This window comes from Lepisosteus platostomus, chromosome 2 (genome assembly GCF_059453375.1).
Source record: "Lepisosteus platostomus isolate fLepPlt1 chromosome 2, fLepPlt1.hap1, whole genome shotgun sequence".
NCBI lineage: Eukaryota > Metazoa > Chordata > Actinopteri > Semionotiformes > Lepisosteidae > Lepisosteus > Lepisosteus platostomus.
The window spans coordinates 51,538,924-51,566,082 of record NC_142612.1 but is presented as its reverse complement, the minus strand read 5'-3'; the positions used below and the strand labels follow the sequence as shown (position 1 = coordinate 51,566,082).

The 27,159-nt window shown below is 37.9% G+C and overlaps 1 protein-coding gene, 1 long non-coding RNA gene and 1 pseudogene across 2 annotated transcripts; 1 reads left to right on the top strand and 2 right to left on the bottom strand.

Moving 5' to 3' along the window:
• The first annotated feature begins 887 nt into the window (after window positions 1-887).
• On the top strand, window positions 888-4,351 carry LOC148676443 (uncharacterized). The gene is made up of 2 exons (XR_015926804.1): window positions 888-1,041; window positions 2,865-4,351. It is a non-coding gene; the product is annotated as an uncharacterized LOC148676443 (long non-coding RNA).
• LOC148676442 (uncharacterized) lies at window positions 4,250-21,403 on the bottom strand. Its single transcript, XM_088608277.1, has 12 exons — window positions 21,284-21,403; window positions 15,562-15,599; window positions 14,332-14,433; window positions 13,276-13,395; window positions 12,801-12,929; window positions 12,333-12,395; window positions 11,311-11,412; window positions 11,031-11,150; window positions 8,680-8,762; window positions 6,237-6,383; window positions 4,975-5,083; window positions 4,250-4,456 (listed from the first exon to the last, which is right to left on the bottom strand). Exons 2-12 carry the CDS (start codon window positions 15,596-15,598, stop codon window positions 4,383-4,385), a joined length of 1,086 nt encoding a protein of 361 aa, XP_088464403.1. The 5' UTR covers window position 15,599; window positions 21,284-21,403; the 3' UTR covers window positions 4,250-4,382.
• Window positions 21,404-21,711: 308 nt separating this feature from the next.
• Window positions 21,712-21,812, bottom strand: LOC148676441 (U6 spliceosomal RNA; annotated as a pseudogene).
• Between the last annotated feature and the right edge of the window lie 5,347 nt (window positions 21,813-27,159).

Here is a 27,159-nt window from a genome sequence, read left to right as displayed (position 1 = left end):
TATTCTGAACAATATAACCAAGTTCCTTTGTCTACCTTGTAGACAAGAAGGCAAACTGTGCCAGATTGTTTTCAAAGACCGAAGTCAGCAAGATGTTACTTTGGCAGACCCTGAGACCAACGTAAGCTGCTAGTCAACACACGGAAAGAACTCTTTCTCTCTCACTTTTGTCTACCGGGACAAACCCATCCCAGCTTTATTTACCAACGTGAAGTTTAAACTCATCAAGGACACTTGGGCGGATCTTTGAGTATAAATTTTCATTTTTCATGATTATTCACATTATAATTCTCAGGAACTTATTATTACAACCGCGTTTGCTGTTTAGTAAATGCATATTTACTTGTTTCTGAGAATATAATTGTGATTTAGACTGATAGAACTTACAATATAGATTGTCAACACATTATAGTAAATAGTTATAACAATAAATTGTATATTGTATATTGTTAATTTAGAATCCGTGTTTGAAACTATGTATTATTATGTTTGATTGGTTTCTATAAGTCAAGTACTCTCACAATCTACTGTTACAAGTTCTGATTGTTACTGCAAATTAAAACCCCCAATCTCCTACACCACTCTTAACATTTAGGGAATTTGATGTCTTTCACAAAACAAAGCAGAAATACCTTGACAGTTACAGGAAAGTAACTCCAAGCTAAAAGCACAAAATTTGTAAGATGAACTTGGCATACTTCCATTAAATATATTGCATGGCAAACAGTAAGATGTGAATATGAAACTGAATAATTTTACCACGCCATTTTTAAAGCTGGTGTTCGCAATAAAAAACAGGAGCACTGAATTCAGTTCCTCCTTCAGTTCTTTTTAAGAAAGTTACTTGTGTCCATATAATTGCTTCATTTAATTCTTTAGAACACATTTTAAAAATGCTTTCAGTTTATATTTCTTATTTTGTATCATTTTAATCTGAGTGTTTTTTTTTTCTTTTTTGGAGTGAGAAAGCAGTAGCACAAATATAATCTAGATAAAATGGAAATCTGATCTTGAAGAAGCCACTTATAAATGAAGACTTGGGTAAATATGTTTGTGTTTCATTTTAATCTTCTAGACATTGTTCGGTAGCAATATAAAAAGCAAACAGAATGATAGGATACATAGTTGAAAGCATAGCATTTGAATCAAGGATAAATGTGGCATAGCTATGAAATGTGTTGGAATGATCCGCTTTAGAATACCAATGATCAACACAATACATCAAACAAATTGCTGCTCTGGAATCAGTCCAGAGAATGACAGCCAGGTACATTCATGTGATCAAAATAATATCCTACTGAAGGCTGAAGGAAATTAATGTTTTTAGTATTGCATAGAGAAGATTATGAGGAGACTTGTTTCAGGTATTTAAAATCCACGAAGAGGGAGCAGCTTTCTTACACAAAGAGTAGTGGGAGTCTGGAGCAAGTTACCTGGCTATGCTGTTCATAACTTGAATGAATTCTTCAAACCTAATAGCACCTAAATACCCAATAAGCTACAATACACCTCTTCTCTCTTGCAAACTTTCTAATGTTCCTGTGTTGTTCCAAGTTGACAGACGTTAGTGGTGTCAGTAGATTCCTTTATTAATTGTTATTAATAGTCTGGGTAAACAATTATTCAACTATCATAGAAGAAGGAGTACTGCTTCAGCTTATAGAAGCACTCAAAATTAATAAATAACCAGGACCCAGTGGTATCTTAGCAATTGTACTCAAGGAAATCAAGACTATCCCAAAAGTATTAGGCACAAAGCAGATACTCCCTGGACAGAACGCCAATACATTGATGGAGACATGCAGACACAAACAATGAATTACAGTATTGCCAAAGCAGATACAGTTAACACAACATTTACAATACTAACACATCATAGGCAGTTCACTTTTTTCATAAAAAAATTAAAATATTATTGAGATACAGGCTCACTTTTCCTCAGGCTGTGATGGGAAATCACGTATGTGCTGCCAGCTCATTCCCAAAGTAGGATTGGAAGCTGTTTTGGGAATTCTGGGATTGGGTTTGCTATTTTAAGAAAGAATCTCAGGGTATTTCTCACACTGCTGCGGAAAGTACATTTCTGTCTCTGATTCTCCCTCCTAGCAGTAGGAACACTTCCTGTCCTCTCTGGGCAGCCAGGTCTGTCTATGTCACCCAGTTTTTGTGGCCAGATTGTGGTCACTGAGCCTGTAGCATTCTCGTTAATGTTGTATTTGTGTGCGTGTCCCAGTATGCAAGATGGTGTTGTGTGATCTGTGCTATGATTTGGTTGACTCTGATTTGGGATGTTCTAGCAGTGCTGTCCTGAGGTTGCCTGGTGTCTGTGTGGCTAGGGGCAGTGAACTTCAGGGACTCTTCAGGCTCAGGGGTTCTTCTTCTTTGGGTTCAGCTCTTGGCTTAGCATGTCCTTGTTGTGGTAGGAGTTTTTAGATGTGGTCAATACTTTATTGCTCTTTTCTGTATGTTGATCAGCAGTGGGTATCTGTAGGGTGTTAATCACATTTTTTATAATCCTGGTCACATTGGGGCAGAGTGGTGGCACTGTGACTAAGGATTTATACTTGTGGTTGGAAGGTTGCTGGTTCAAATCCTGCAGCCAGCAGAGGCATCATACTCTTTTGGGCCCCTGAGCAAAGACCCTGCACTCTGCACTCTGACCCCCAGCTTCTCTCCCTGTCTGTGTGTCTCACAGCAAGCTTGGGTATGTGAAAATACAAATTCCTAATGCAAGAAATTGTTCACTGTTAAATTTGTTGATATTTCATTGATGATGGAATTATATGTCATTCATAATTTTTCTGGACTTTCAAAGAACACAATCTAAGCAATCAAAGACTTATGTGCAAGTCTTTTTCTCTCAGGCATAAATCCAAGAGGGCAGAAAATACACTTCAAACATGTCCTCAAGGCCAACATGGAAAACTGCAACATTGACACCGACTCAAGAGAGACTATTTCCCAGGAGCACTTCATATGAAAGGATTTCAGCACTTGCAACCCACATTACATTAACAGGAGATGGAAAAACGAGAATAATGGACCAGATTATCAACCCAGGACCATTCCTTCTTCCGGGACACACATGCCTCTTTGTCTATCCCGCATTGGTCTCATCAGTCCAAAGATAAGAAAATCACCCTTGACTGAAAGCACTGCCAAGAGAATCTTTTGTCTTCATGAAGCCTATTAAACTTAATGGTGGAAAAAAGATTGTGTAAGTATGTCTTGGCCTACAGTATATCATAATCTCATTTTAACCTCTTTTTGTGACTGTCCATCTTCTCTATCTTCATTAGATAACCTGTCTTTGTGTACACATTCCGAAGCCACTTCAAACTGTAGTTAACCACTCCATAACAATTGGACAGTTTCTCTAACTTCTGACAGGTACTGTAGATCTCTTCTGAAATAAAGCTGGCTGCAGAGTTAAGAGAGAGTGAAAAGTTAAAGATGCACTGTTATTGTGTTCCAAATACTCTAAGATAAGGGATAAGTACTGCATTTCCCCAAACCATTAGATAATGCAGTTTCTAAAATTCCCTGACCGTGCCAAACTACTGATACCACTAGCAGAAGGATTTGTATGCTTTTACCACAGCTGAGACAAAGCCCCTGTTAAAATAAAGAAACTCTGTGTCCTGTACAGCAACTGTGAGGAGAAGTCACTTTAACCAGTAGGTCAATGAGAAAATAGTTTAATTAACAATGACATCCATGTCAGTAGCAGGTTGTTTTCACCAGAACAAGGTTTAACCGAAGTACCTTGTTAAACGTTATAGCAGTGTCCCACTCATGTACACATGGGTTTTCTATTTAAGTCTTTACGATGTATAGCTTCAACAACTACTGCCCTGCTACTGCTACCCTTATATTGGCATTTTATATCTGTGACTATATTTCTTTTTCCCTAACAAATTTAAAGTCAATACTGTGTGTGACAAAATAGAGTCCATGCTAAAAAAGGAAAGACATTTCAGTAAACTATTTTTAATTTCTTGTAGACAACTAATCTAAGTAAGCATGAACATGTTATAATGAAGTTTCCTATTAATGTGTAGCTCCAAAAACAGACCTATGAAAGCATTTGGATTATATTTGCTTATATCCCAACATGTATTATACCTCTGGCAACTACAGAATGAATACAATTAGAGATATTTATTATTCTGTCAACATTCTATGTATATATAACAAGTAAATGCACCAGAATCCCAAATATTTTGATACATGCAAAACATTACAGCAATTGATAGTAATTATGTCTTTTTTTATATGCAAGTCAATTACAGATGGTTAATTGGTACATTTTAAAAGGGAGTGAACGAGATGCTGACTCTTAAGTACCTAAGTAAGACACTCCAGTCAGACTACCCAGTTCCTCACACAGTCACTGAATAAGAGCATATGAAGGCTCTTCTCATGCCACAGTCCACCACACTCCACAGCTCCACATCTGCAGAAAAAGAGGAAAGGGGAAATACTCATCAGCAACAGCTCTTCTTAATCTATAGTAAAATAACACAGTTTCATCTTTACCCCCATAGTGCTGAAGAAATGTGGACTTGATCAAACGAATACACAGTTCTCTAAAGCTGGAGTCCCGAATTCTACTCCTGGAGGACCTAGTAGTTTTTATTCCATTAACCAGCAACCAGGGGAAACCCACGTGAACACAGGGAGAACATACAAATAGCATATAGTACCCCAGGTGAACTCAGGGCTGCAGCCCTATGAGGCTACAATGCTACCCACTGTTGCACCATTCCAGCTGAACTTAATTACCTAACTGAAGCCTTAATTGAACTAACAAATATATATGCACAGTATGTATCTCATTGTATGTGCTATATAGTTGTATAAATTAACAAGCCAGTAAAAATCCAGCCATTGTAGTGTACACAGTATAGTAACAATAGCTCTGGATGCTTGCTTACCTCACTTCGGTCATCAGCTAACACCAGAGAGACTTACCCATCTTAAACATCTCCAGGCAGTTCTCTTTGCCCTGGATGTGAGGCTGTCCAGGAAGCCAGGCAGTGTAGTCCCAGGCAGAATCATCTGTCCACACAAATTGGCCATTCTAAGGAGAAACAGAAACAAGAATGAGGAGCACAGGGGAAACAACATTCTGGACAGCTGGGAATCTCATTTGAGTGCCTCAGGTAACTAGTTTCCCCCATTATTCAATTAGGACAGTCTGCTGGTACATAATGGCTGTCATGCGTCACATGAAGATGATTCAGTGGTGGATGAAGTGGGTCCTCTCTTACAAGAACTACAAGATTGCTTGCAATGCATGAATTGTTTTTAAGATGACTAAGAATATTGTCAAACCATTTTAAAACAACTCTGGTCTGGTTTTTGTTAATTGATCCCAATTTTCTAATGCAAATCTGTATTTTTGATTTTCTTGTAGTGATTTACATCTGCAAGTGAGGACACACTAAACAGATTCAAGAAACCTGCCATTTCCATCTGAAACCTGTTGTATTCTTTGACTAAATTTTAGTGCTGCTATTAAACTGCTGAGCAGCAGATGGGGTAGTTGCACTGACACATGATAACTGCAGATGTTTATAGCCCTTGTACAGAGTTGAAGTATGTGCCTGTTCATAATAGGGGTGAACACTACTGAAGATTCTGTTTGAAGTGAGCAAAAAATAACTTCTTTTTAAAAAGTACACCATGACTTTAAAAAAAAAAATGTTAACCTGTGCCAATTAAAAATTATATATGTAACGGTTTTATACAGTATATCAGTTATAATGCAGACTTGAGTTGAATAGTGATTATTCTTTAATCTTTACTTTCCTGTATTGGACTATACTGATCCCCTCTGTTACTGTGTAAATTCATCCATGATAAACTTCAGCACATGAGTTTTATGATTCACCAATGAATATATTGTACTTTGGAGCGGACAGTTTGAAATAAGAAAGTACAGAAATGGTTAGGGCTCTGGACTCCACCGCAGAAGGCCATGAGTTCAAATCCTCTGTATGACAGTTTTACTTTTGATACTCTCCCCAGGTCACCACTGTAAAACCATTTGTTTTTCTTAATTGACATACTTGGTTGGATCCAATTGCTGTAGTTTCAATAAAACAATGGAAACTCATTTTAGTTATCTTGAGACGAGCTAATGTCTGAGGATGCTATAAAGAGGGTCAGAGAGCTTGAGGGTACTGTGAAAAGTGTCTGCCTCCTGTACAGAGCTGAAAGGAATTACTTACATTTAGGTGATTGAAATTAAAGGCTCCCAGCCAGGTGAGTGCTGGGCCTCCATTGGTGTTGATAACCAAAGAGATGAGGTGGGAGTGCAGAGCTGGGGAAGTCACTGAGGTCAGATGTCCTCCCGGGAAGAGCTCCCTGCAGGTGGACTGGAGAAGCAGACTGATTCTCAGGACAGACACGTAGACTCAAAGAACTACTGGCAGGCATGCAGGTTCACAGGATAAACATACAGACATTCAAAGATTCACAGATTCTCAAGACAGAAACACAAACTCTCAGTACAGAGATGCAGGCTCTTGAGGTAAACATATAGACAATTAAACTATTAGGATAGACTCACAGATTCAGACGACTGACATAATCAGGATAGACACACAACTTCACAGCACTGACAGACTCTCAGGATAGACCCACAGATTCATAAGACAGAAACACAAACTCTCAGGATAGACATGCACACTCTCAACATAAACATATAAACAATCAAACTTTTAGATTCAGGCTGATGACAGACTCTCTGGACAGAGACATAACTGATATGCTATTTTAATTTTTCCTATAGGCTTCACACTGTAATTGTATGAATGAAAATGCCCATGTCCTGTAATATAAAACACTTGATACATACAATACACTTTTTTAATAAAATAAAAACAAACATATTTTATCAGGGAGCTTCTTACGAGTGCTTTGCTTAAAAAAACTGTGCTGATTTGTTTTTGGACTCTTACTCACTCCTAATATTGGATTTAGTTTGCTGTATTGATACCTGTTTCAATATGCAGCAGTGGAGTCTATGTTTAAGTTGTAAATCCTTTAGGGAAAAATAATTTTCCTTTAACAATCTACCTGGATCAATGAAACAGTAGAACAAAGCCAAACCAACATATCTGAAACCATCAGTTTTATACCTCACTTAAACTTTTATTTTGGGAATTAATAATGATGAGATTTAGCTTGAACACTAATATTATGTAAAATATGAAAATATAAGGGTAGGTATTGACACATGTATCCCTGTCCCTGAGTGTCCCTGTGTGTTAAGAGCTGTTCTGCACTCAGTCAGCAAAGTGTTTATTTAACCTGACTGAACAACTGAGCAGACTATCATTAACAGTGGTAACCTATCCTAGTCATGGGAATCAGGCCAGTTCTACAAGGAGCTTAGGTGGTAAAAGTTAGTTTTCTAAAAAAATATAGAATTAACAATTATTTAGTATTATGTACCTATTCAATGAGGAATTTACATCTGTGTTTTCACTTTTTAACTTCTGTACCACAGAGAGATCTGACAGCTCCCATCTAGCCAATTAGTTATTTATTTCTAGCTTGAAATGTCCTCCAGCACTCTATAGGCAGTTCAGCCCTGAAAGGAAGAATGACTGCAGTTCAGACAGAAACTATGAAATAAGGGGTAACTGTTTCTCTAGGAGCCAGGAGATCCCTGGCCAAATCATCTCCATGCCCTTGGAGGGACTAAGCAGATTTGAAAAGAATCGCTTGAGGAAGGCAGTCACAGATACTGATACGATCTAGACTCATCCTGATTTCAACTCTTAACAGGTAAGAAAAAAAAATATCTAGGTAAGGAGAGCAAACACTCAGCCCTGGAGGACAAGAATGTTTTTATTCTCACTTCACATGTTAATTGCTTAATTAAATAAGGGCTTTGAGTGGAGTGTCCAGAAAAGCGCTATATAAGTGTAAGCAATTATTATTATTATTATTATTATTATTATTATTATTAAATGCATTATTAGATTAATTAGACAAGTTGACACATTTCTTTTTTGTTCAAAGGCTGGGGTATAGGGAAGCCTATAAAATCTGCTAGGAAGTGGTCCTAGAGGACTGGAGTTGGGCTCCCCCGATTCAGAGCCTGGAGATTTCTTGTCTGCATAACCTTTGGAGCCTCACATTCAACCATTGGAAGCCTGTCATTCAGTCATTAGCCTACAAACATTACTGCAGGCACTCTAATATTACTGATGATTAGTGGAGATAATTGCCATAGGAGCTGTGATTAATTATACAATTACAAACTAAATATGGTGAAATCATCGCTGTAAATCAACAAAAAGTGTAAAGACAATTTAAAAAAATGGACTTGAGGGAGTTATTAGATTTCATAACTAATAAACTTATCAGTTACATCATTTATGCAAAAAAGGTGGGTTAACTGTTATGTTGCGCACAGCGTCTGCTTGGGGTTTACGATGCTGCTGCGCTTTGGGTTTAGGGGGTTACTGCTTTACAGTACTTGGCGGGTTTTGTGCCATTCTGTGTCAGTTGCGAGTTATGCACAATAAAGAGCAGATGTCTGTGAAACCAGCCCACCTCAGTCCCTGGTTTTCTGCGGTGTAACATTAATATATGCTGCCTGCTGTGTCGCTAACAGGACTGCACTGTTCACGTTAGCAGATCGCCTGAGTTTCCACCCACCTCCGCCTCACTGAAGGTCCGTGGGCTGGCAAAGAACTGGTAGCACTTGCCATCAATGACCTGTCCCTGGCACCGCTCTGACTCTGTGGGTAACAGAGAAAGTAAGAAAGATGAGAAAGAAAGGGAGAGACAGAGAAAGAAGGTTCCATTCATAAAACATTTCCATTTATTGTCTTTTGCTTTACTATTTAGAAAACAAAGGCTTCAAATTTGGGAGATTCATTTAAATATTTCAGGACAACAGCTAATGTATAGTAAGAGTTACTTGAGGAAGTTCAAATGCTTTTATTTTGTTTTTTAAAACTATTTACCTTTTTTGTTTTAACCACAACAATGACAACACATGTAACATGTTGGAAAGTACTATATGAGGAGGATGGAGGGTGTTTTGTGTCAGATAATCTCATTCAATGGGCAAAGATTTGACACAAAACGTTTCAGGTTGGGCATGAATGTACAAAGCTACATTTTGTGAATCCATTTGGGTTTTATTTTCTGGCACACCCCTTCCTATGGTTTTATGCTGGGTACAAGGAGAGTCATTCTGTATCTGGGAAGCCTCACCTTTGATTAAGGAGGGTCTCTTTAGTTCAGTCACATCAGTTTGCACAAGTTCACTGTTGTGACTTGGAAAAAGAGAGCCAACATCATCAGAGAAAAAATCTTCTTCATTCTTTAGAGTAGCTAAAGATTTTGTTGGTAGAGTGAAAAAAACAAACTAATTTTCTTTGACAATGATATTATAAATAATTTTAAAAAGAATAACACATAATGATATTGTGAAAGGACATCGGTGAGGAAGTGTCTTGTGAAAAGACAGAGTGCCACAGGGCATCAGCTTGCTTTCCTTAGATTTCCAACCAAACAGGGACGACTGAGGTCATATACAAATCTTTTTTTCTCTCTGTCTGAGTCACTATTTGTCTCAGTTGTGCACTTATGGGAATACTGGAAGTGCATTCATCTTTTTTGTTTGCACTGTTTTTTCCCTTCATTCCACCTTTCTCCCTCCCATTTCTCTGACTCATCTGACAGTACATAGGTCCTGTCCATCTCGCTGAGTGGTAACCTGGGGAGCCCTGTATTGAGGTCCACCAGGATGGCCCTAGAGGGCTGGGTTTCCTGTCTGAACAGGTCTATAGAGGCCTTGTTGAGGTCTGAACATAGAAAAACACTAACAACACATCTGCTACAAATTAAAGGGAAACCTAGATGTTCAAATTACTTTTTATCTTTCAGACACCAGCTGTCTTCCTTAATGATCTAAAGCACTTTTTTGTGTCTGATTTGGGTCTGCAGGTGAGCTGAAAAACAGTTCACAGCACAACTCGGAACACATAACTGGCTCTGGTTAGTAAATGAGTAAAGTGGAGGCCTTTTTGTTAGAAAATTATTTGTCCATTAACTGCAAGATTAATGGAGCTATAGCTCAGTGTCACAGAATGAGAGTTATCAGGTCATTATCAAGACATCACTGACTGCACAAAATAGAAATTATAAAGTTATTTTGGATTTTAAACAAGCTATGACCATCATCAGGACAAAGGGACTGAAAAAGTATAGAGGTATTTACCAATTTGGAAAACTTATTTTTAGTTAAGCCTGCAAAGAAGGAGTCATTGAGACACATCTTAAATGTTTCTTATTCTCCAGAATAACAAATGTCTCTTTACATTTTTTTTATGGGAAGAAATATAGCTCATACAGCAAAATAAAATTGAACAGGGAAAGTAGATATTATTACCATCCCCAGATCTCTTTCATCACATTCAAACTATTTACTATGTTTTCAGCACTACCAATCCTCCTAACAATCCATTTCACTTTCTGTGTTGGGTGTCTGCCTTGGCTCACATTAATATATTCACTTATCTGTAAATATAACTGCGTCTCTATTTATATGACATTGCCCAGGTGTTAGCATCCTATGTATTCGTAACATGAAATATAGCCTAATATTTTGCAAACAGCTTCGATTTATATGTTGTACATACATAATACATTTATCCTGTGGCAGTGAATGGAAATATAGTATTGTCATATTGATGGAATACACAGCAATTTTACATTTAATGAGTAATGGAATAGGAAGAGATATAGTTTGAAAATAATACACTAACTAGTTCAACTGTGGAATAAACTGTGAATCGTTTTGTTTGGAATAAATTGCTGAACTGTATATGACTCTGCCTTTTTATTTTTTCTAGATTAAGAAATACAATTCAAGAGATAAAGGAGGAAAGATCTGAACATTAATAATAAGCCAGAAAATAAAGTGATAAATCTTCCCAATACCACATTCCCCCCATCCCAGAAGCACAAACGAGGTTTTCTTCCCCCACCTCACTCACCTGTTGTCCTGTAGTTCCTCTCCATCTCGCTGGCAGGAATTCTGGGAAGACCTGACAACATGTCCACCAGTATGGCCTGAGAAGGCTGTGTGCCCTGTTTGCGGTAATCTATAGAGCTCCCTGTAGAAGGACAGTATGTATGTCAATAAAATCACATAATAAATGGACTAATCCATTTTACACCTTAGACTTGCTTCTAAAAATGTGGTTCAGACTCTAATCCCCATGTTTCTGTATATTGTATATCTTTCTTGTCTTCCTCTCCCTTTCTCTTTCTCACCATTAGGTTTGGGGTGCTCAATGATTTTGGTCTGGCTGGACATAGGAGGCCCCTGATTCAGGATGTAATTCCTCACTGGAACACTGGGAGCAGCATGGAGGCCTGTGCAAATACAAGAGAATACACAGTTAAACACTGGGATAGGACTGACTTGAGCATCATTTAAATCTTCCTGTTTTAAAATGAAGCAAAGGAGCGAGAGTGTTTTACCTCAAATACAACAGTAAATTGTCATTACATTAGAAAAACATCAGTCCACATTAAGAACACATGGATGGATGGATAATGTTTAATTTTATTAAAGTACAACTGAGTCCCAGTCATTCAGAGTGCAGGATTTGGCTTCAAGTTCAGGGAATTCAAGAGTAGGGATTTTCCCCTGACACTCAATTTGCATTTGTATTGCTGTTTCTAAATTCAAAGGCAACATGAGGTACACATGAAGGACACCAAACAGCTTTTTAAAAGATATGTTCTGATGCTTTTATGTCAGTGATATTTTGTCTTTGAACAGTTAGTAAATCTAATTCTTATCCTTTAAGGAAGAAAAGATAATGTGGTTTTGATGAGTGATGGAAAGATGGTTCCTTACAATATACTTTTTCAATGCAACCAGATTTGAGGTAAATTAAAAGGTTATAAATAACTGGTGTTTGAAATCAGTGGTAATATTAGACTGTCCATAGATTCTGAATCAAATGCCCACTGGATTGAACTCACTGACAAATACAATGGTATCAAACTGCAGTGGGCCTTCATTTACTGCATTGTTGTTTCATTTGGCTGATATGATTATCAAAGCACCTTACATTTTTACACAATTTATACAGGTGGGTATTTTGCCAGACAAATCCAGGTGAATCACCTAACTGAAGAAGACTGAATTGCTATATCACCTGGGTTTTGAGCCCACAACCCTCCAGATGCAAGCCCAGAATCATAATCACTGCTCCAAAGCGCTGCCTGTTTATTGGTCTCATATTGGACTTCTGGACAGTCACTTAGTATCCTGTGAGCCTCACCTTTAATCAGGGCTGGTGCCTTCAGTTCAGTGATCTCAAGATGTTCACCTTCATTTTTATGCCCTGGACACAGACAACCAACAATGTCAGTGAACAACAAGGTACATTTTCTTTGTTATATAATGAAGCCACTAACGTTTGTTGGTCCAGTAATATAAATGGTATAGAAATGGATTTTCAAATTTTTCCTTTTCTGTAAAACAAATTCCATAACATATCAGAGCACATTCAAAGAATGAAGGGAAGTGGTGTGAGTGCTTTCCAGAAAGATATAGAGTTTCAGTTTCCTGTTTTAAGGCCCTGTGAGTCCTGAAGATTCCCTCTACGAGTTTTCCCACTAAAAACTAAAGATTATAACACACTCTTATGGGTACACCAGAAGAAGATCTTTCTTTGCACTTTTTTTTTCCTGGCATTCTTTTTACTTTTCGTTGTTCTTCCTTTTTTCATCCCTTCTGTCTGACTCACCTGACAGCACATAGGTCCTGTCCATCTCGCTGAGTGGTAACCTGGGGAGCCCTGTATTGAGGTCCACCAGGACGGCCCTAGAGGGCTGGGTTCCCTGTCTGAACAGGTCTATAGAGGCCTTGTTGAGATCTGAACACAGAGAGACACACATCACCAAATGTGCTGCAAGCAACATCTGCAGATGTTACAGACACATTCCCTACAAAATATCTTAAGCTATGAATTAAGCTTCTGGTGTCTCAATCACTTTTGGTCTTGTAGTTCTTGACCGTTTTCTGGCAGAAGTTCTGGGAAGGCCTAAAACCTTCCCTAAAACCTAAAACAAAATGTACACCATTATTAAACTAAACTATGTCCTCCAGTACAGTGGAAAGCATATAGATATTACAGTGTAATCAACATGGCTTTTAGAATAAACTGCTGTATATGACTCTTTTCTACACTAAAAATACAGTTCAACAAGAGATTTGCTCACCTATTGTTCTGTAGTTCCTCTCCATTTCACTGGCAGGAATTCTGGGAAGACCTGATATCATGTCCACCAGTATGGCCCGAGAAGGCTGAGTGCCCTGTCTCCGATAATCTATAGAGCTCCCTGTAGAAGGACAGTATATTTGAACATTTTTTATGTTTCATTTCATACTCACTGTTTCTTTTACAGTTAATGATAACAACTCTTGTGCTGCAGTTGAGGAAAGTGAGTGCCTATTCACTTTTGATGTGCTGCTAAATTTGTAGAGCACCGACTGGATGAATGGTGCCTTTCTTACTTACTCCAACCCTGCACTCATCTGGGAAATTTCAGGAGTCACTTTTGGAAATTTCACTCTGTGAAAAGTGTTCCTCTCCATCTGGGGGCTTGTGGTTACACTCAGATAGTGATGTGACCCAGGATCAAACTCATGACATCTGGGCCATTGAGCTCAACTTGTGTGCAGTTAAAGTTAACTGCTTGAGCAACTTCATGTCAACTGCAGTCAGCAGCACTACTACCTTCTAGCCTCTCATCACATCACAGAAGCTGACCACGGTTAGGCTTTGTCAGACATCTAAATAGAGCCCTTGGTGCAGGAAGTAGCGTTGAAGGGCCAGTAGGTGGTGTTTTTCCTTCTGGACTAGCTTTTCAAAATTAATGTCTAAGTATGTTGAATGGAGATGTGTGCTATAGGATGTACCAGCCTTCAAATGAGATATTTAACTGTGGTCTTGCCTGCTTGGTCATTAAAAATCCTACTGGCTCAAAATGGCTTTTGCCCATTACTCTGCTGTGTTGCTCTTCAGTGGTAGATGAAGTGGGTCTCTTCCTATACAGTATGTAAAGCAATTAATTTTTTTTTTTGCATTTAAAGGCATTATATAAATGCTAAGAGTTATTAGTATGTATGAGCTTTGAAGTAATACTCCATACTCAAAACATAATGCAGGCCAAACGTCAGCTTTGATGTGGAATATGGTGTTCCAGAAATGAATTCAGATGACCTGTGGCTGTATATTGTATTTCAGTCTGCCTTTACTCTTTTTTCTCTCTCACCATGAGCCTTGGAGTGCTCGATGATTTTCTTCTGGCTGGTCTCAGGAGGCCCCTGTTTCAAGATGTCATTCTGCAGTGGGACACTGGGGGCAGCATGGAGGCCTATACAAACACACAGTTACACATTGGGATAGAGTTATCCTGAAGATTTTTTTTGCAATTTTTATTCTTCTTTGTTAAACTCAATAAAACATTTTAAATTATTTTTTTCTATATTTTTTATGTTAATATTGGTTCATAAAAACATTGGAAAATACGGATAAAAGATACACTTGATTCCCCAAAGCATAGAGCCAGTTTTCTCATCACCTATGGCAGGAGTTCCAAATTCTAGTCCCGGACTCCCTCACACCTGCTGGGTTTCATTCAATGTTAGCTTAATCACCTAATCAAAGTATAATTGAACCAACATGTTTCTTGATTGGAATATTTGCAAGCTGCTTCTTCTCAAAAGTTTGAGATTTTATTTTACAAAGTTAACATTTACTAACATTTACAAGATGATCTCTAATAAGTTTAAGAGAATACTCAAACAGTTCAACTCGGTTCAATAATTTTCTCAATTAAGGGTTCAGTTGTGTAACTGAGCTAGGCACAAACAAAAACCAGCAGATGTGTGGGTATCCAGGACCAGGAAATGAAAGCCCCTGGTTTAAAGGTAGCGCCCTTTTATTTTATCGTATGGTATAGAGTTGAGTACATGGACTCACTTGTTGCTGTCAACACATATCCCGAAGTACTGTTACTCTATTGTTTTAAATGTACTGTGACACAATTAAAGGATTTTTACTTTAAATGATTACTTCAATAACATTGAATCCTACATTTTGCAGGATTGTTTTGATAAGCACCTGTGTTTTTATAGACATAACCTAAACTAATTTCTTAACTAACGTGAGCTCAATTTTTTGTTTGGTAATTTAAATATGGCTTCCATCTACACATCCCTGCAGTGAATCATCTGTGCATATGATGAAGAGCACAGTTTGCATTCATTAGACCAGGTCAACACACTATATCAAGCGGATCTCTGCTGACCCATGTGAACCCACTTACAACCCCGGTAGGTCCTTTCACACTAGAAAAATTTGGGCTGCTAATAAGTAGGTTGCTGTAGCCAGTATATTACCCAGAACTCGCCAGTTTCTTACCAGCTAGTCTTACTCTTGATCAAAAATACAAAATCCTAAATAATGAAACAGAAAGAGAAAAAAATAATTCAGTCCCTACCTGCCACAGTTAGCACAAGCAGAGATATCTTCAGCATTCTGAAAATTTTTAAAAAAATGTTCAATATTCAAGATGGGAATGTACAGTTTCCACTTAGCAGATATTTCAGCACTGAGCTTTTGTGGTTGTCCTCATCAAGGTAATTAAATGGGAATCCTTCATAATCTTTACCATCATTATCCAGCATTATCACATTAGAGGTAATGACAACAACTTATGGTACAATATTATTATTATTACTACCTGCTGATGCCTGTATCTCCTGGCATTTTGTTTCTCTTCGGTTCTCTATCTTATTCTGCTCCCTGTATTTCTCATTTCTCTCTTAGAGATGTTCCTTATTTTCTCCATTCTTCCATTGTAGTTAGGATGTTTTTGAGTTTCTCGGGGGATTCTTGCTCCTAACTGTCTAATGCCTGTCTCATTCAGATGTAGTAGTGTCTGTACAGATAGCCTTTGCAATGGAAAGTTTTCTATTGGCTAAAAAAGCTTAAGCCTCCTGCAGGACACTATGTTTTCAGCCTAGTATTATGTTGAAGGATTAATTGTTGTACAGCAGTTATTTGTGTTTGCAGGATTCGTGGGAATCCTTATATATTAAATATTATATTAATTATACATACAGTATATATACGGAGTAATGTGGATATTTTTCTGTGAATTTTATTTGTGACTTTAAGGGTGCATTCGAACATGTTAATTAATATTTGTGAAAAATTGCGAAAATTGTGTTCCCATTATTAAGGTGAATGTAAAGTTCCCAAGCATTTTCCTGAATGTTAGATTAAAATATTACACTTGCCCTGAAAATATTGATGCTGTTTTTAAGGTAACAAACTTTTGTCCTGCTCATGCTTGTGAATTACTCATTCAGGGGAGAAGAAATTCTCACGTAAACAATAATAATAACAAACTTGTTGTTGAGGGCGGTCAAGGGAGCTGTGAACAAGGAGGTTACGCAGATTAGGTGGTCGGCGATATGAGATGATAGGGCGATCAGAAAAGAGGGCCCCAATGGAGGGATCATCCTGTAGGATGGAAAAGTTCTGGTTAATGGTCCTGGGGATAGGAAGTGTGTTAGGGTGGTAAGGAAGCACCAAGGGAATGCGGTTGTTACGGCGGGAGTTCCTGATCGGGTTGATGGTCCGGGGGGTGTTTTTGGCTCGGGCAAGGGCCCTGTCAATCACACTGCTGGGATATCCTCTGTTGATAAAAAATGAGTACATTTCGAGGGCTTGGTTCTCGAAGTCGATGTCGTCGCTGCATAGTCGTCGTAACCTAAGGAAGTGTGAAAAAGGAAGAGAGTTTTTAGTGTGGTTGGGGTGAAATGAGCTGTAAATGACCACCTAATCTGCGTAACCTCCTTGTTCACAGCTCCCTTGACCGCCCTCAACAACCATCCACACCAGGCACTTTCCCTTGCAACAGAGCTCGCTGTATCACCTGCAAGTACACAGCCACCACCACACTCATTCAAGGCCCCTCAGGACAATTCCGGATCACCCAGACAGCATCTTGTACCTCCAGCAACCTTATTTACTGTATCTCTTGCAGTAAATGCCCAGCCATCTACATTGGAAAAACAGGAAGGAGACTCGGAGACCGCTTCAGAGAACACGTCAGGGCTGTGAAGATTAAAGATCTCTCTAAGCCCATTGTTTCTCATTTCACCTCTGACGGCCACGACCACACTAATCTCTCCGTCTGTGTTCTCAAAGACGGTTTTCCGAACTCATACATCAGAAAGACCACCGAAACTAAAATTATTCTGCAGTTAGGATCACACATTCTCCCTTCCCTTAACGACAGATTACTGTTCTTTTAAATTTTCTCCATTCATTGGAAGTTTCATTTCACATCTCTCTGCACCCATTCTGACTTCACACCTCTTGATTGGCCTCTCTTTCTGTCCCCTGCTCCCGCCTCTCACTCCTCCTCCCTCCCAACCTTTGTTCTCTCGCTACTTTACCTTTGCCTACTGCCCTGTCTCTCTCACACCTGAAGAAGGCTCCACGGCCGAAACGTTGTGTTCTCTTTCTTCTTTTTTTCAGCATGGAATAAACCTATTACTTGTTCCTAGATGCTTATCTATTATCACACAGTGGTGACACATCTGATTTTGTAGATGTGCTGAAGTACGGAGATGGAGAGTAACTACAACAGACAAAGGAGGAAAGGACAGTACACTGTAACATCCTTGTCAACTGCATACAACTGCATACAGTTATTTCCTTAATTAGTGCCACTCATTAGTATATACAGTATATACGGAATAATGTCAATACTCCTAACCCTGTGGTCAACAAGACATTCCAATATGAGGGGGGACTCAAAAGAGAGCAGCCAAGTAAGGCTCACTACCCCACATTTGTCTACATTAACTGCCATCTGCCGTGTGTTTAGCGAGTTGTGATTTCTATCAAAATCTCTTTGAATTTAATTTGCTGCTTTTACAGAATTTACAAATTGGTTATCACCCTCAAACATGACTAGTTTATCAGATCATTGATATACTTAAGAAAAGTAGTGGTCCACATGATAATACGATCACAGATCCCTAACAAGTCTCTAACCTTACTCTTGATTGTTTGAAAATACAATCTTTTCTATACAGACATTTCCTATGCTCTCTAACAAACAAGATAAGAAAGTATTCACTAATCATATCTACCATTTCAGTGTCTTCTTTTGGTATTCCTGTAGGTGTATATTCCTGTAGGTCTTTCCTAGTCTATGTTGGGAAAGTTCAAGTCTCCCATAAATAAACTATTTAGTTTGCACATAAATTTGTAATTTAATTATACAATGTTGAATTATAATCAACAACTGCATTTGGTGGTCTTTATCTCATCACCAATACTATTCTTTTTGGAATGTTTCTTAATTAGTCTGATCCACATAGATTCAGAGACTGCTAGATTCCTTTAGTGCCTGTATCGGAATACTTTTTTAATATATATATATAGTGCTATAATTCCTCCACTTCCATAACAGACATAACATTTAACATGTACTGTAACATCTGATAATTTTCAGGCTTGGTTTTGTGTAACTGTTATGCTTCTTATAAGAAAAAACAAAAGGATTTTTTGTACATTCAAAGGATAAGCAATGAAGGAAGGAAAATAGGTCAAATATTTTTTCTCTAAATAAGAAAAATAGGGGTACCAGAAGGATGAAGGAGTCCAAGAATCAATAAACAGATGTCTGTAAAATATGTCCATCAACCAGATGGCATTCCTTTTGAATTTGAGAAAATATTTAGTGCATCTTAATGAATTCAATGAAAAAAGATATAAGATCAAAAAGGGTGGTTTTATTGCAACAATGATCTTTTATAGTACTCTGTTATTGATACAAAACAATTCTACATCATTTTTATTTTTAGAACTCTTCAGAATAGTTTGGTCGAGGTTCCATTCATGAAAATACATTTGCTTGAGAAAGATCTGTACTGTCATTATCTGAACTTCTCCATGACCAGACGTTTTCTTCAAGACATAATCTTTTACATGGAAGGGCATTCAAAGCACTTACAGTAACACTTCTTTACACAAAGGGTTATGGGAGTATGGGACAAGTGACACAGCCAATAATCTGACGTCTTAATAAATAAATAACTTAAATAAAACTTTCTTAGGTAAATAAATTACCAAATGAGCTAGAACAGCTGAATTGACTCCTTTCATTTGTAACTCTTCTGTATGTACAGAGTTACTTTAAATCACTCTAAATTTTAATCACTTTAAATTTGTAAACCAGCAGTGCCAGCAGAGTGACCCCTGTTTCTTTTTTCCTGTTTTCAATCGGTTATCTCTCCCTTGGCTATACAGACTCAGCGGTATGATTCACAGAACATCTGCTGAAAATTCCCTTCAGCAAAGGATTAGATCCAGATATTCCAACTATTAATCCTCACCATCAGAGACAGACTGGCTGATGAAACATTTCAATTTAGTCTAAAACTTTCCTTAGGGACTAAGAACATTTAAAAGAGATGTGGAATAAAAAATTATTGCACACAGTTAAATATATATACTGTATAGTGGGTATTAAAAATAAAAGCTTATCTTTGTGTTCATGAATCTCAGGTTATGAGTAGCACTGAAATAAATGGATGAGTAATACAGTGAGTTTATCATTAATTGAAACATTTGTAGACAGTGCTGTATATGTCATTATTTTAAATCAGTAAAAAACAGAATCATTGACTGTTTTAGAGATTTGTTCTCTTTCCATATCTGAGGTATACACAAACCTTTATTTTAAATGGTCTGCTGCATAATTTACTTTCCCGATTATTTTTTAATGCTGGATTATGATAACGTTGCATTTTTTCCCTTTCTTATTTTTTTAAGATAACATTGCATGTAAAGGGCCATTACAATTAAATAAAACAGCAAAAATGAAGAAAAAGATGAAGAAATTAATGATAAACAATTTAAGTTACCGTACTATATAAAATTATTAGCAGAATGTAGCGTTAAATAAGAATGTGAATTCTTTTTTGGTGGTCTTATACTGCCATATGTATAATTTTAAAGTATTTTGTGAGTTTCAGGGTAAATCTTATTCAAGCGCAAATGTAAAACATCAAACAAACTCTTGTTCTATGAAAGCTCAGGTTTTAAACACCTTTTAAACACAGTAAAATGATGCAACAATCATGTTTACAAATTGAAAGGTTTGCAACACACCACTGCTTTTTTATTTTATTACTGAACTATATTAAATCTTCTGTGGAGAAATAAAGCTGAAAAAAGCCGCAGAGAGTGGCACATGGAACAAAGCACATCCTGTAGTCACACATGTTAATAATTACACAGCCCCAGCCATGTTACTGTTAAATTTGACAAACGAGCTAACAAAATTTTCAAGCTGTTGCAGGCTGCCGCAGGTGGAAATTATTTTAATGAAACGCCGAGTGAGAGCGGAGTGCAAAAATCATGAAGAATTTAATAAAACACATTTCAAGAATTTCATTACACAGATTTACACTCTTCGAGTCTCCTGACTGGCCCTGGACTAGACAAACACTTTTTTTTTCAATCAGCTGGCCAAACTGGTTCTATCAACTCCTCACAGGTCGTGTTTTGTTAAGTGCTAATAGCTAGAAATAATTAGTTGCACATTCACATATTGAAATACATTGGATGGATATTGTCATACATATTCCTCTATTGGCACTTAACACAACAAAAATATTTAATTTATTATTATAATTCTTTAATATTGTTTATATTATATATAAAGAAAGGCAAGTGCTTTAAGGGCAGATAGCAGTGAACTCTGATTAGTGATCTATTAATTTTAAGTGCATACAGATATACTGTACATATAAAATATAAAGACAATGCACAAATTATTTGTGATATTTTTTCTGTTTGTGGACATAATCATACTGCAGGTGAGTAAAAGTTTAAAACTCATTTCCCCACAAATTTACACAAACCTTATGATTCAGTGAAGGGTCACCTTCACATTGGTCTGCACATGAACTGTTGTTTTCTCTGACATTTTTCTAGTTATATCTTTGCCTATCATGATAACCTGAAACCTGGTGACTGGTTGTGCTGTTTCTGTTTATTTACATTCCAATTCCCAAGCTTGCTTTATGCTATCAGCTTTGAGCAGATGCTTTGCAAAATTACACTTAAATCAAAAGACTGATTGATTAAAAATGTGATTATATGGATTGAGAGTGTCGCTGTGGTAAACTCACCTGCTCTTTTGCTCCACACTCCAGACTGCAGGCTGGCTGTGATTGTAGAGAAGAGGAACTTTCCCAGTGGCTCAGATAAGAAAAAGTTTGCTAACTTTTGACCTCCAGAATGCTGAATATTGCTATTGATGATCAGATTATCAGTTTTACCACTTATAATAATAAATAACACACTTTATTAACCATTTACAATTTATTGCATTAGGAATGATCTTTTTGCATACCTCAGCTTGCTCTCCATGAGACACAGACAGGGAGAGAGCCTGGGGTCAAAGTGCAGGGTCTGCCATTGTACAGCACCCCTGAAGCAGTTGGGGTTGAGGGCCTTCCTCAGGAGCCCAATGGAGAAGGATTCCTCTGCTAGCTGCAGGATTTGAACTGGCAACCTTCCAGCCACAAGAGCAGATCCTTAGCCACCGCTCCACCCCAAAAATATGGAATGCTTCACGAATTTGTTGTGTCATCCTTGCGCAGGGGCTCATCTTCTCTGTATCGTTCCAATTTTAGTATACGACATGCCGAAGCAAGCATATATACAGTATATATCACACTATAACAGGTGTGTGTTATCAACAGTTGCTTCTGTTGTCAACAGCGATCGGAGGTGCAGAACATTTTTATTAGGTAAAATAGGAGTTTATTAATAAGGGTTTATGTCTATTTGATTTTATTTTTATAGTAAATTAATATTTAGGGGAATTACTTTGAAAAATAATTAGTCGCAGTTAAAAGATACTTCCTTAAGTTATAACTTTTCACACACTGCATATTTTATTATAACCACTTTTTTAAGATATTTATCTGAAACTTTTCCAATATAATCTCTTAGACAAGTACCTTGTTACAATAACTGATTACATTTTAAAGGTTATTTTCCCAACACTAGTAAATATAGCCACAGATGATTTTATCTAGCCAATTTCTAAGGGTTTCATCTAATTCAGGGTTGTGGGAAAGCCAGAGTCTGACCTGGCAAGCTATGAGTGCAAGGCAGGATACACCCTGGACAGGATGCCCGTCCATCACAGGGCACACACAGACACAAACAGGCATGCACATGCTCACACCAAGGCTAATTTTCCCAAGCACCAAAAATTGTCCCATGTTTTCATAACATCTGCAGTACAGGTTAAGGAATATTTTAAATCTTAGTTTCAATATAAGGTCCATCAGTTGAGAAAACAAAGGCCTACGATAGTAACAGGCCCAGACTATTGCCGTTAAGTCAGAGATTACATTCGCCAGCAGCCATATCAACCTGCAACTCACAACTAGCAACCCACTAAAGCCAAGCAGTTGTGAGCCTGGTCAGTACCTGGTTGGGAGACCTCCTGGGAAAAACTAAGGTTGCTGCTGGTGTTAGTGGGTGTTAGGTGTTAGTGGGTTAGTGGGGTGTTAGTGGGGCCAGAAGGGGGTGCTCACCCTGCGGTCCATGTGGGTCCTAATGCCCCAGTATAGTGATGGGGACACTATACTGAAAAAAAAAATCAGTGTAGTATAAAATCATTAAAAATCCCAGGCCGTTTCTTGACAAGAGTAGGGGTGTAACCCCGGTGTCCTGGTCAAATTTCCCATTGGCCCTCACTGATCATGGCCTCCTAATAATCTCCAAGTAATGAGCAGGCTTCATTACTCTGCTCTCCTCCCCACTAATAGCTGATGTGTGCTGAGCGTTCTGGTGCACTATGGCTGCCATCGCATCATCTGGGTGGATGCTGCACATTGGTGGTGGTGGAGTTGATCCCCATTACCTGTAAAGTGCTTTGAGTGGAGTGTCCAGAAAAGCGCTATATAAGTGTAAGCAATCATTAATTATTATTATTCACTCTTATGCTCTGGAGGTCTCACACAGGCTGACCAGAAGGGTGGGGTGAAGAGTAACGAATAGTGGTTGGGCTATGAGCTCTTTGTGATCATGAAGCTCTCACACTAAGGTTGACCAACCCTTAGTTGGATTCAGCCTTCAGATCTCTTGACAAGAGGTCAAGAGACCTATGTGAATGACACCATGACATACCATAAAACAGGGGGCATAATCCTGCAGTAGAGAGCCCATATCTACATAATAATTTCAATGAATAAAACCGTCTTTATTTTCACCAATTTTCCAAATTTCAACCTCCTCAGAGCCATTTGAATCTTTCTGTCCATTGCACAGAAAACAATGGCCCACCTTGTAATAAATTCTTTAAAAATTGTTGAAGACAAAGTTTATTTTCTGTCTGAATTATTCTTTTCATCTGCAACTTGATCAGAAAGTGTGAGAAAGTGGTGGTGGTGGGGGGGATCACAACCTGTAATAGCCCATGGCAGACCTTCACAGACAGCAGACGAAAGATTTTTCAGGTTGTTTCCCAGATAGTGACACTAGGAACTCGGGCGATGTTTAATTATCCCTGGAGGCTTTTGCTCTTGGTCAATTATTAGCCTGTGATTAAAGCTTTTGGACTTTGAACCAGAAAGTTATGAGCTGTTGTTAATCAATATTTCATAAATTATTATATATCTCCTGTGAGGGCAAAATAAGACAAGATCCCTCAGGAACCCTCTAAGAGCTGTACTGTCTGGAACTGACAACATTGTTCCAAGCAGAGGGACACTTCATTCGGCACTATAAAAAACAGACTTACAGGAGTACAGGTGTGGAGGCCACTTCCAGTTCACCTGCTCAAACCAAAGGTTCTCTCTCTTTTAGACTCTTCCTCTCTCTGCACTACTTTCTCTTACTTTCAGGGATTTCCTAACTTTGAGCTCTTGGATTTCCCTTCACCTGCTCTGTTTTCCATTTGACACTGCTTTCAACATAAACAACATAACTGTAAAAGCCTTATTATTATTGCCTTACAGTAAAATACAGCACACCCTTTAATGAGAGTGATGATTCTCTGTTCTGATTCTGAGGAACTCTTGTGTCTGTTGGATTTAATTACAAGTGAGTCCCTAATCACTAGTGCTAACGGCAGCCTTTAACTCAGGGATTCCCTATCCTTGACTTGGGGATCCCCTCACCTGATGGTTTTCTTTGTTCCTGGGCTATTTACTTAAATAAATTATGAATTGAACCATCAATTTGCTTTTATTTTTACTCAAAAGTTGGAAATTTTAATTTACCTAAGAAGGACAGTATTAAAAATGGCTACATCCTACATGTTCTTCATAAACTGAAGACAAGTAGATGTGAAATTCAGCCTATTATTAGATGTATTAAGGGTACAATTATAAAGTGCTCAAGTGGAACAAAAACGAGTTTGTTACTTGTTTGCTAACATCAAAACAAAATTAACACAATTTTGTTTCCTTATTCCCATTTAAAATGTTTTTGATAAGGAATAGATTCTGGTGAACAAATATGTACAGTATTTACTTTCTGTTGAAGTCCAACTGGCTAATTTCAGCCCACACGCCTGAAGGGAATTCTGGAACTCACTAGTATAGAGTCAATACCAATTAAAATTCCCCTTTGAGTTAAGAGTTTGAAAGCAATAAAAAAAAACAGACTTCAGATAAAAAATGTAATCAATCAATTTGTCATTAACATCTTGGTTGGAGCAAATACCAGAGGACACAGAGAGACAGTTTTTGTCCATTATACTTACATTTGCACTCATTTATACAGTGTTTTGCTGGAACAATTTGGGTAAGACATCTTGCTCAAGGCTGCAACAGTGTAGTCTCATTTGGAATTCTAACCTACAAGCTTCTAGTTATAAATTCAAAATCCTAACCACTGCTGCCCTACCTTAAGAATACATAAAATTCTATATGATTATTGAAAGAATAATACTATGTGACTCAGTTATATGCACTCCATTCTCCAGCAGATATTTTCTGAGATTTAAAGGTTTTATTAAAGGTAATTGCTATGTGATCATTTACATTTGCTTCCTTAAAAAAAATTAAACTGTTACAGCAAATATTTTCTTTGTTGCTTTATTAAATAGAACTTATTTAATAATTGCATTTATTCCTATAGTTTTTTATTTTAAAATTAAACTATTTGTGAAGTGTTGCATTTCACTGGCTTTGTGAATGTGGACTGTTATGAATGTTTAGGATTCTTAAAGATTATTAAAATTATTAAAAATATGCATTTCTTTGCATGTCTGGCTATGAAAAATAAATTTAATCTTAACCTTGTTTTAACAGGGAATGAATGGCTAAATTAAGGGTGATCCAGGATTATTGTTGACAAGTAAGGGAAGCGACCCTTACTATGGTCTTTGGTCTCCATCAGCAATGTTGTTCCTTTGCCATGGTGCATCTTCTTGTGCAGCTCCTCCACACAGTAATGCACTTCAGTGTCTGAAGACTTGACTTGTATAATTCAGAGGTTAAATGCTTTGCCCTGCCTCTCAACCTGCTGCTGAACCCCTCCTGGGTCTCAGAGGAACTGGGGTTTCCTGTGCCAATCACACTCCTGAGACAGCTGTCATGGCTCCTCAGGGTGCTGGGATGGTCATTGTCCTCAGAGAATTGCAGAGTGACCAGGTCTCCTGGATTACAGCATCCACATGTCCATGTCCACAGAACGTGGATAGATCTCAATTTAGTCTAGTGAACAGAGTTTTACAGTTAAATAAGAGGCAAAGATCTCAATATATTGTCCTGCAGCAGAAATTAGGGAACGGATTTCTATAAAAAGTGTTAGATTAGAACAAAACGGATTCACAAATCCCTTTTTGGGATTCCAAGAGGGATGTTACCTTTAACAGTCACTAATAACTGTGGTGCATCAGAGATATCAGCCAATATTCTTTCCAAACACATACTGTAAAGCAGTCTATGATGATCATTTATAACTTACAAATTCATTTCATTTTGACCTGGCTTGTGTCATATTTCACCACACCCGTAAACGCTTTACTATGTGTTTTTACTGTGTTTTATTACACCTTACTGTGTTGTTGCCACTGTTGCACACATATACATAAGCATAGCCTGCTGTACATGGCTCTGTGGTGTTATGTTTGTAGGTGAAACATGTCTGTGCAGGGCAGAGCAGGAGCCAGAACAAGGAAATTAACAAATGCTGACAGCAGAAGGCCGCTCTCTTCACCGAGTATGCAATGTAATCGATGCTACTCTCAAAAGGAAAAGATTGTGTGCAGAACAGGGAATACTGCCCTCTGCTGTCAACAGGTGTTAATGCCATTTTCAGCCTTCTGCCCTCCTTTTGTCTGTTTAGTCTTCATATAATGCACTATCACACCCAGCTGTCACACTGCTGAAATATGTATAAGGTCAGGTTATGTACAGTACTGTACACTATGTCTAGGCTGGGATGTTTAAAATTTGTTTTTGAATCTCAAAAACACCAACCTAACTGCTCCACCCTCCCTAATTCAAGGCTAAATCCACCACGTGTCAGAAAAAGGAGGGGGAAAGAGGCATGGAAGGTTGGCAGTTCAAAAAACACTGCTGTGTTCTAAGCACAACAGCCAACCAGCTGTCAGACAACTGCTAGACAGCTGACCACATCTTCCAGAGCAGCTCCTGCCCCTCTCTGAAGATATAGCTGCTCTATACAGCTATCCAACAGCTCCTCAGAAAAATAAAAAGCGAAAAATAGACAGCATGACAGTAAGCATTATTTTTCACTTATGTTAATAAAGTTTAAGGTTTATAAAAATTAATATACAACTAAATGCATAAACAAATAATTATAGCAGTGTGATGGGTTAATGTGCATTGTATAACATAACATAACATCACTTTATTAGCCCTATGCAATTTCTTGCATTAGGAATTCGTCTTTTTGCATACCCCAGCTTGCTCTCCATGAGACACACAGAGACAGATAGGGAGAGAGCCTGGTGTCAGAGCGCAGGGTCAGCCATATCTAGAATGTTTGAAATTTAGTTATTAAGCTTCCCAAT

Bases quoted from the DNA above. Each gene is read 5' to 3' on its own strand.
- LOC148676442 (XM_088608277.1), bottom strand. From the start codon at position 15,598: ATGCTGAAGATATCTCTGCTTGTGCTAACTGTGGCAG. The intron at 11,151-11,310 runs GTGAGAAAGAGA...GTCCTTCTACAG, and splicing joins TGAGCACCCCAAACCTAATG to GGAGCTCTATAGATTACCGC. The intron at 6,384-8,679 runs GTGGGTGGAAAC...CTGCTTCTCCAG, and splicing joins GGACCTTCAGTGAGGCGGAG to TCCACCTGCAGGGAGCTCTT.